This window comes from Eimeria maxima, genomic scaffold, assembly GCF_000499605.1.
Source record: "Eimeria maxima Weybridge genomic scaffold, Emw_scaff549, whole genome shotgun sequence".
Lineage (NCBI taxonomy): Eukaryota > Apicomplexa > Conoidasida > Eucoccidiorida > Eimeriidae > Eimeria > Eimeria maxima.
The window spans coordinates 806-10,000 of record NW_013566590.1 but is presented as its reverse complement, the minus strand read 5'-3'; the positions used below and the strand labels follow the sequence as shown (position 1 = coordinate 10,000).

At 54.4% G+C, this 9,195-nt stretch overlaps 3 protein-coding genes across 3 annotated transcripts in view; 1 reads left to right on the top strand and 2 right to left on the bottom strand.

The window, feature by feature from the left end:
- Window positions 1-691, bottom strand: part of EMWEY_00037120 (hypothetical protein, conserved) — a gene marked incomplete at both ends in the record, with an annotated part of 885 nt that extends 194 nt beyond the window's left edge. Inside the window, 2 exons of the mRNA XM_013482203.1 lie at window positions 1-106; window positions 217-691. The exon at window positions 1-106 is cut by the window's left edge and continues 29 nt beyond it. Coding sequence (XP_013337657.1) covers window positions 1-106; window positions 217-691 — 581 coding nt within the window. The remainder of the gene's footprint in view (window positions 107-216) is intronic.
- Window positions 692-1,058: 367 nt separating this feature from the next.
- Window positions 1,059-4,433, top strand: EMWEY_00037110 (hypothetical protein, conserved; the record flags this gene model as incomplete). The annotated part of the gene is made up of 7 exons (XM_013482202.1): window positions 1,059-1,121; window positions 1,373-1,907; window positions 2,056-2,408; window positions 2,760-2,821; window positions 3,518-3,713; window positions 3,953-4,036; window positions 4,164-4,433. 7 exons carry the CDS (start codon window positions 1,059-1,061, stop codon window positions 4,431-4,433), a joined length of 1,563 nt encoding a protein of 520 aa, XP_013337656.1.
- Window positions 4,434-5,098: 665 nt separating this feature from the next.
- Window positions 5,099-8,059, bottom strand: EMWEY_00037100 (hypothetical protein, conserved; the record flags this gene model as incomplete). The annotated part of the gene is made up of 1 exon (XM_013482201.1): window positions 5,099-8,059. The coding sequence occupies one exon, from the start codon at window positions 8,057-8,059 to the stop codon at window positions 5,099-5,101; it is 2,961 nt and encodes a 986-aa protein (XP_013337655.1).
- Between the last annotated feature and the right edge of the window lie 1,136 nt (window positions 8,060-9,195).

The window sequence follows — 9,195 nt, the reverse complement described above, 5'->3', positions numbered from 1 at the left end:
GGAACAGCAGCAGCAGCAGCAGCAGCAGTACGACGATCAGCAGGTGGCTGCGCAAGGATCTGCAGGGACACAAAGCCTTCTCTTGTCCTTAAGAAATCTTGCCATGCTGCAGCAGCACAGACACACACAGCAGCAGCGGCTGCTGCAGCAACAGCAGCAGCGACAACAACAGCAGCAGCAGCAGCAGCAACAGCAGCAGCAGCGTGGATGCCTTACCTTGCACTTGAGGGGGTTTAAAGACCTGCATATTCCCTCCTGGTGTCTCTCTGGTGTACATTTTGCCGCTGCTGCTGCTGCTGCTCCTGCTGCTGCTGCTGCTGGTAGATTCAGCAGCAGAGGCCTGTGCAGGACATAGCCGCACAGCAGCTGCTGCAGCAGAGTTTTCTGCTGCTGCTGCTGATGCTGCATGCGCTTGCCATCCAGCAAAAAGCCCCAATGCAGCACCAAAGACAGACCCAAAGATTGTCTTCCATGTGCTGCTGCTGCTGCTGCTGCTGCGGCTGAAGCGACCGCGCATGCTACTGACGGGTCGTTGCTGCTGCTGCTGCTGTACCTGCTGCTGTTGCTGCTGGTGTAGGAGGGAGGTTGAGAAGAAGCATAGAGGCCCACCCCTCTGTGCTGCAGCAAGACGGCCGGCCCCACTCCTAGCCGCTGCTGCTGCTGCTGCTCCTGTTGAGGGGAGCAGTGACATCGTCGAGAGCCTGCTGCTGCTGCGGTGCTGCTGCTGGCTTCCTGTTGCTGCTGCTGCGGCGGCTTGGAGCTGCTGCTGCTTCTATTCGTTGCATTACTCAAGCCTCTGAGCAGTTGCTGCAATCTGAGGTGTCTGTACACCGCGCGATTTCTGCAGCGGCCCAATACGTCGATGCCGCGCTGCTGCTGTTGCTGCTGCTGCTGCTGCTGTTGCTGCTGCCCTTGCTGCTGTTGTTGGGTCTTAGTGGGTCTAAAGAAAAAAGAAAAAACTAAAAAGAAGGTAAATAAATAAATTTGCTGCCTATAGAAGTGCTGCAGATGTCCTACGGCCGGTGTGCAGTTAGTTAGCTGCAGCAGCAGCAGCAGCGATGGGCCTCATAGCAGCAGCAGCAGCGGCTGCAGCAGCAGCAGCAGCAGCAGCAGATCTCCAGGTACTGTTTTCTTTGTTAATAATATTAGAAATAAATATATTTTATTAATAAGGATGATGTGTCTTGTCTATACGATAGACATAATGATTCTCTGCAGCTAAACATTAACCTTTGCTGCTGCAAATAGCAGCAGCAGCAGCAGCAGCAGCAACAGCAGTTGCTGCTGCTACAGAGGGACAATAACAATGGCACATAGTCTGCCTCTCCTGTCGCCTCTGTTATTGCTGTTGCTGCTGTTTCTGCTGCTGCAGCAACCCCACATATCCACGGCCGACGCCTTTTTCCCTACCAGCAGACACGCCAATAGCAGCAGCAGCAGCAACAGCAGCAGTAGCAGCAGCAGCAAAAGATCCTTCCAACGCTCAAGACCATGCGGGTTTATGGCTGTTTATTGCCCTCCAGGCTTTCGTATGGGTGTAAACCCCCCAGGTGCAGCAGGAGAAACTAGAGATGCCGCGGCAACTGCAGCAGCAGCAGCTGCTGCTGCTGCTGCTCCTGCTGCTGCTGCTGGGAACCGAGGTTTTCGCTGCTGCAACACTCTTCTTCCCCTTTGCCCGCAGCAGCAGAGGCGCAGCGTCAGCAGCATCCTGTGGGCACTTGGCTCCAACAATGACAGCAGCAGCAACAACGACAGTTGCAGCAGCGACAGCAGCAGCAGCGACAGCAGCAGCAGCAGCAGCAGCAGCATAAATGATTGGGGCCCTCTGCCTCAGGCTGCATTGGATGTTCGAAGGCCTGAGAGATTTAAACTCCCTAAAAAACGAGGCAGACAACGGATATCGCGAAGTACGTGCAGCAGCAGCTGCTGCTGCTGCTGCTGCAGCTGCTGCAGCATCTTCTTTGGGTGTTTATAATGGGTGTATGGGTATTATTGCATGCATGCAGCAGCAACAGCAGCAGCAGCAGTTGTTAGGGTGTCTGCTTTTCTTTGCAGGCCTTGCAGGGATTCTTGCAACGCAACACGAGACATTCTCTGGTGCAGCAAAGGCAGCAGCGGCTGCTGCAGCAGCAGAAGCAGCAGCAGCAGCAGCAGCAGGTGGTAAAAAATCGGGTTTATCAGCCAGGTCGTCATCCCTGTATAGTGACCCATTCTGTGCAGCAGCAGCAGCAGCAGCAGCAGCAGCAAAGTTAGCATCAGGCCATTCATTAGAATCAATAGAAGCACGAGAGGCAGCATCAGCAGCAGCATCAGCAGCATCAGCAGCAGCAACAGCAGCAGCAGCAGCAAGAGGAGGAGCTGCATCTTTTTATGATAATTTACCCCCTATACCTAATATAGATTATGGTGTATTAAGGATAACAGGAGGAAAACATAAAAGAAGAAGATTATTAACACCAAGTATAGATACTACTAGACCTATGATGGCACAGGTACCTCTTGCTGCTGCTGCTGCTGCTGCTGTTGCTGTTGCTGTTAATGCTGCTGATGATGACCATAATGATGGTAGTTGTGCTGCTGCTGGGGCTAATGGTGATGCTGCTGATGCTCATGGTGCTGCTGATACTTTTTCTGCTGCTGCTGCTGATTCTTGTGCTGCTACTGCTGCTTGCATACCGCTGCTGCTGCTGCTGCTGCTCCTGCTGCTGCTGCTCTTGCTGCTTGTTTTAAATTAACTGTCTCCTTTTGTCTCCTTTTAGGTCCGTGAGGCTGTCTTCTCCATGCTGCATGATTTGGGGGTTTTCGCCATTCCCCGCCTTAGGTAAACCCTAAACCCTAATTTTATAAACCCTAAACCCTAAACCCTAATTTTATAAACCCTAAACCCTAATTTTATTAACCCTAATTTTATAAACCCTAATTTTATAAACCCTAATGTTATAAACCCTAATACATCTGGAGAATAAAAATACATGCGCCTGCTACTGCTGTCTCCTTATATGCTGTTGCTGCTGCTGTTGCTGTTGCTGTTGCTCCTGCTGCTGCTGCTGCTTCTCTCCCTCTAGGGTTTTAGATCTTTTTTGTGGTAGTGGGGCCCTTGCATTGGAGAGCCTCTCGCGAGGGGCAGAGCATGCAGTCCTTGTAGATCGCTCTCTTGATTGCTGCGAGGTAAACCCTAAACCCTAAACCCTAATAAACCCTAAACCCTGATACGCCATAAACCCTAATAAACCCTAAATCCAATTAAGTTTTAATGAACCCTAATAAACCCTAACCCTTTATAGACCCTAATAAACCCTAATAAACCCTAAACCCCAATAAACCCTAAACCCTAATAAATCCGATTAAACCCTAATAAACCCTAAACCCTAGCAGCGAAGCCTCAGGGATGCCATTCAGGAAGACGCAAATGCGAGTTACAAACAACCAAACCCTCTTTCGCTTCTGCTGCTGTTGCTGCTGCTGTTGCTCCGTAGACTGCTGCAGTAAACCTGCGGCATTTAGGGTTTGCGGATAGCCGAGTGCTGCGGCTGTGTGTCTTTGAGCTCCTCCTTGCCCCCAAGCGCTTCCTTGGGTACGATGTCAGCAGCTACAGCAGCAGAAGCAGCAGCAGCAGCAGCAACAGCAGCAGCAGCGGCGACGGTAGTGAGTCGTTTGACCTGGTGTTCCTCTGTCCCCCATACACCGAGGTCGTGTATGGGGACCTCCTGAAGGTGTGTTCAGTCTTGCTGTTGCTGCTGCCGCTGCTGCTTCTGTTGCTGCAGCTGTTGCTGCTGCTGCTGCAGCTGACAATTGGAATAGCTGGGCCCGCAAAAGCAGTGCTGCTGTCTGGGTCTGCCTCCTGATTGTGGTTGTCTCTCTCTACAGCAGGTGCTGCAGCTGCAGTTGCTGCTGCAGCAGCAGCATTAAATCTGTCTCCTCGTTGCATGCGTTGCTGCTGCTGCGTCTGCAGAAGTTGCTGTTTTCGGGCTTGCTGCGGATTGGCGGTGTACTGGTAGTTGAATATCCAAAGGAGATGGGCGCCTTGCCTTTTAGGGTAAGACTTGGGGCTTTTGCTGCATGCATGCATGCATGCATGCATGCATTGTGCCTAGTACCCTATCTCCTTGTCTCTTTATAATGGGTCTCCTTTATCACCCTTCTGCTGCTTCTGCTGCATGCAGATCGGCTTCCCAGGGGCCCCCATAGAGCTGGAGGGACTCAAGAGCCGCAAGTATGGCCGCACATGCATAGCACTCTACACAGCTATACGGAGTAGAGAGCAGCAGCAGCAGCAGCCGCAGCAGCAGCAACAGCAGCAAGGGGAGGAATGGGCCCCCGGGACCGTATGGGGCCCCGCCCCCTTTGTGGGTTCCCCACGCGAGTTTGAGGCCCCCAAGCGTCTACAGCGAAGACAGCCACACAAGCAAGAACAGAACGAACAGCAGCAGTAACTGCAGCAGCAGCAACTGCAGCAGCCATCCGGGTAGCAGCAAAGCAGTGGCTGAAGGCCCGCAGGCCGGTCGACCTAGTGGCGTCAGTGACCAGGAGCAACAACAGCAGCAACAAGCAGCAGCAGTATCTACGGCTGCTGCTTGCTACCCTTTTGTACCTGTAGCTGTAGCACAGTCTACATCGCAAGTGTCTCCTTTGCCTCTTAAAGGAGACAAATAAGGAGACACGGATATGTCTCCTCTTCTGTTGTCCCCTCTTTCGTTGACCGTTACCTCAGCAGCAGACTAGCCTGCTGCTGCGGCTGCTGCAGCAGGCTATAACAGTAGCAACAGAAGCAGCAACAGCAATGCCAGAAAGGCCAAATACTCCTGTTGCGGCAGCTGCTGCTACTACTGCATGCGGGCAGCAAGAAGCCCCCATGCTTGGCATAAACACTGTAGGTATACAGATATATTTATATTTGTCTATTCATGTATATATATATATATATATATACACATACCCCCAGTGGTCAAATAGTTATGCCTTAAGGGCCCCCAACGCTTAACTAGTTATACGTATCTTTGGGGCCCCCAATACTTAAACAATTAACTATACCTTCTGGGGCCCCCAATGCATAAATAATTGTATATGCCTTGGGGGCCCCCAATACTTAAATAATTATTTATGTCCTTAGGGCCTCAAGAGCAGCTAAGCCGCGGGCAGCTGCCTCTTCACTGCGAGCAGCAACCAAAGCTCCACCCCTTAAAACAAATGCTGCAGGGGGGCCCCCGTACGTCTCTGGGGCCATTGAAGGGGCCCCTGGGGGCTGTGGAGCAGCAGGGGGGGTTCCCTGTTTGTGCTGCAGCAGCTGCTGCTGCTGGAGACAGGCGCCATAAGGGGAGACAGAGAAAGAGGAGGGAGGACACAAGGGAGAAAGGTAGCAGTATGCCTGTACCCTCCTCCTGTTAGAGTCAAGAACAATACCTCCTAACATCTCTACTGCTGCCGCTCCTGCTGCATGGTCCCATACCATTAAAAGGGGACTAGGTGGACCAATGCCATTATTACCTAAACGGTGCAAGGGGCCCCTGGGGCCCCCCTTAGGTAGAGGGGGCCCCTTCTCAACTGGCTCACCCCTAGAAAAATAAGGAGCCCCTGTTTGCTGCTGCTGCTCATGCTCCTGCTGCTCATGCTCCTGCTCCTCCTGATGCTGCTGTTGCTGCTCTGAAGTGCTGGGTAAGCACGTGGGGCCCCCCGTGCGGGAGGCAGGCAGCAGCAGAAAGGCATCTACGTGGCCTAAGGCGACAGCAAGGTACTTTACTACATGACCACATCTAAGAGACAGAAACTGCTGCCCTCTAGGGGCCCCCAGGAGAGAGGGCCTCAAAGGGGGGTACCTTCTTTGAGGGACCCCGCCGCTGGTGACCCTCGGTGCTTCCTCTTGGGAGTCCCCGCTTAAGGGCAGCATGTCCCCCGTCTCCGTACGACCTTGGGGGGCCCCATGGGGGCCCGAGGAGGCAGGGGGCCCCATGAGGCTACTCTTAGGAGACAGCAACAAGGGACTCGTTGCTGCAGTCCTATGGGACCCCGATAAATGCTGCTGCAACAATGGATGCGTCTGCTTATAGTTCGGCACAGACACTGTCCAGCGAAAGGGGACAGGAGCAGCAGCTCCTGCTGCTGCTGTTATTGCTCCTTCTGTTAATGCAGGTGCTGCTGTCTCTTCTGCTGCAGGGGAGACCCCAACCTCTCGATGGTTAGGGTTGTCACATAGTGGCCAGTCGGCCACCGGAACAAACGCAGCGCGTGCCTGCTGCTGCTGCTCCTGCTGCTGCTGCTCCTGCTGCTGTTGCTGCTGCTGCTGTTGCTGCACGAGGTGCAGCAATTCTCCTGTAAGCACATCTCTCACTGTGAGTCTTGCAGGGAGGCCCTCTGCTGTTGTTAGCACACACCCTCGAAGAAACTCAGCGCAAACCAAGGGCCTTTGGGCCGTTGCAGTGGGCCCCTGGGCCCCTCCTGGGGGGCCTTGGGCCCCTTCTGGGGGCCCCTTGTCCCCCCGGGCTGTACCATTCAAATCTCCACCGCCTTTAGAGGGTCCCATGGTCCCCTTCTCTGTGTCTGATATGCCACTACCTTCGGCAGGCAAATGCCCAGCTGCTGCAGCAGGTGCTGCTGTAGCAGGAGGAGGAGCAGCAGAAGCAGAGGCAGCAGGAGCAGCCGGTTGCTGCTGGGTAGGGTCAGAAGGCCCTAAAGACGGGGAGCCCCTAGGTGTACAGAAGGGCAAAAGGCTGCTGCTGCCGCTGCTGCGCCACAAGTCGTAAGAAGGGCAGCAGATAGAAGCCAGTACTACCCTTGGCTGCTGCTGCTGCTGTTGCTGCTGCTGTTGCTGTTGCTGCGGGTGTTTATGTAGCTCCTGCTGCTGTTCAGGCCGTTTGGACGTCGTAGGTGGTGAAGGCATGTGCTGCTGCTGCGGACAGCGCTGAGGTTGCTGCTCCACTTGCCGCTCTTGTTGCTGCTGCACTTGCTGCTGCTGCACTTGCTGCTGCTGCTGCTGCTGTGGGCCCACCAAAAGGGCGACAGCTGTAGAGAAGCAAAAGCCTCGCTGTTCTCCAAAGACGCCTCGCGATCCATCAATTGGATCAACAAGCCAGTGACGCATTTGCTGCGCCACTTTTCTATCACCTGCTGCTGCTGTTGCTGCTACTGCTGCTGTTGCTGTTGCTGCTGACGGGTCGGCAGACTCTCCCTGTCTTGCAAATCCCCCGGGCCGCCGCAGCAGCCGCTGCAGTCCCTTAAGGAAGGTGACTGTAGCGGGCCCAACCCAATTGTGTCCGCTTGCCCCCTCCTTAGGGTCCCCACTGTGCATGCACGCCTCCGCTGTCCTCGCTGCTGCTGATGTTGCTGCTGTTGTCGCTGCTGCTGCAGCATCTTCCTGCAGTCCGTCCTGCAGGAGGGAACGGAGGTGCTGTGGGGCCCCCTCAGACAGCAACCACACAACCTCCCGCAGCAACTGCATGCGGTCAGTCGTCGCCTGTAAGGACTTAGTAGGGGAGGGGGGCCCCTCAACCAGGGTATCAGCAGAAGCAAAGGTACAGGGCCCCCCCTCCTCCTCCTCTTGTAGCTGCTTCTGTCTTGGAAGATCCAACTCGATAAGAAGCTGCTCGTGTGCCGCAGCTGCTGCAGCTGCTGCGGCTGCTGCTCCTCCTCCTGCTCCTCCTGCTGTTGTTTCTGCTGCTGCTGCTGCAGTGCGTCGTTCCTCGTCAGGGTGTGTGGGCCCCTTGCTACAGGGGCCCCCATGAGGTAGAAGAGGGGCAAATATATTAAGTGTCTCCTCAGCAATAAAGACATCTGTTGGGTACTGCTGCCTTATTGTATTAAGGATGGCTACCTGTGACGCCCAATCTGCTGCTGTTACACAAGAGCCATCCTTCTTCTCATAGAGATGCAGCACAGGCACGCAGCTATCCTGTTGCTGCTGCTGCTGCTCCTGCATTGGTTGCTGCTTCTGCATGTGCTGCTGATGATGTTGCTGCTGCTCGTCATGTTGCTCATTCTGCTTCTCGTACTGTCGTTGTTGCTGCTGCTGCTGTTGGTGGTGTTGGTGGTGGTGATGTTGCTGCTGCCGCCGCACCAAGCCCTGCATGCGCACCTGCTGCGCCAGCACCTGCAGCAGCAGCGCATGCAGGAACTGCTGTTCTGCAGCCCATGGCTTGCTAGGAAGAACGTCCCTTGCCGACCCTCCTCCCTTTGTTGTCCCCTTCCCTGCATCATCTATACGAATTGGGGCAGCCTTTAGTTTAGCTGTTATTAAAGGGCTTAAAAAGGAGCTGCGTCGGGGGGGCCCGGCGCCCCTGGGGCCCCCGGGTACCGTGAAGAGTCCACCTGGTTGCGGGGGCCCCAGGGGGGCCCTTCGACCACGGGGGCCCCTTAAGTTTGATACAAACGAAACACCGCTCGCATCGCTGGATATCTTGTGGTGGGCCCCATAGCTGTAGGCGTCGCCGCCTCGAGGCAGCAGCAGCAGCAGCAGCAGAAACAGCAACAGCGGCAGGGCGCAGGCATACACCAGTGAAAACCGCCCAACACGCAGCTGTCTCTGCTTCACACAAACAACCCTAGACAGCTGCTGCATCAGCTGAGTGCTAGCAGCAAAACCCTATAGTTGCTTGCTGCGGCTGCACCGCTGCAGCAGCAGGAGAGGCGGTATCCTCTTACTTCTCTATCCCTCACTAGGGAAAGAAAGTTCATCATTGGCTCTGTTTTGCTTATTCCCTGTCTTCAGGGTTTAGGGATACGGGTTTAGGGTTTCGAGTGTTACTGAGCAGCGCCGCACAAATAGCTAGTTCTGCTTCTACTGTCCATGAATTAAAAAAGAAAACACTTCTGCTGCTGCAGCGAGAAAGAGAGCAAACTTCAGGCGTCAAATTACTCCTTGCTGTTCTCTGTGGTGGGGCGCCAAAGTCAGACGCCCTAATAGGAGCTGTGCGTGGGGGCCCCTGGGGGGGCCCCTAGCTGCTGCAGCACCGCACAAGGAGAAATATCCTTGGGGCCCCTCACGCTCCATGCAATGATGATTCCAAAGGAATAAATGAGCATGAAAACGTAAAGAAAAGATTAATTAGAGTTACTGTGCGTGGGGGCCCCTGGGGGGGCCCCTAGCTGCTGCAGCACCGCACAAGGAGAAATATCCTTGGGGCCCCTCACGCTCCATGCAATGATGATTCCAAAGGAATAAATGAGCATGAAAACGTAAAGAAAAGATTAATTAGAGTTAAATTA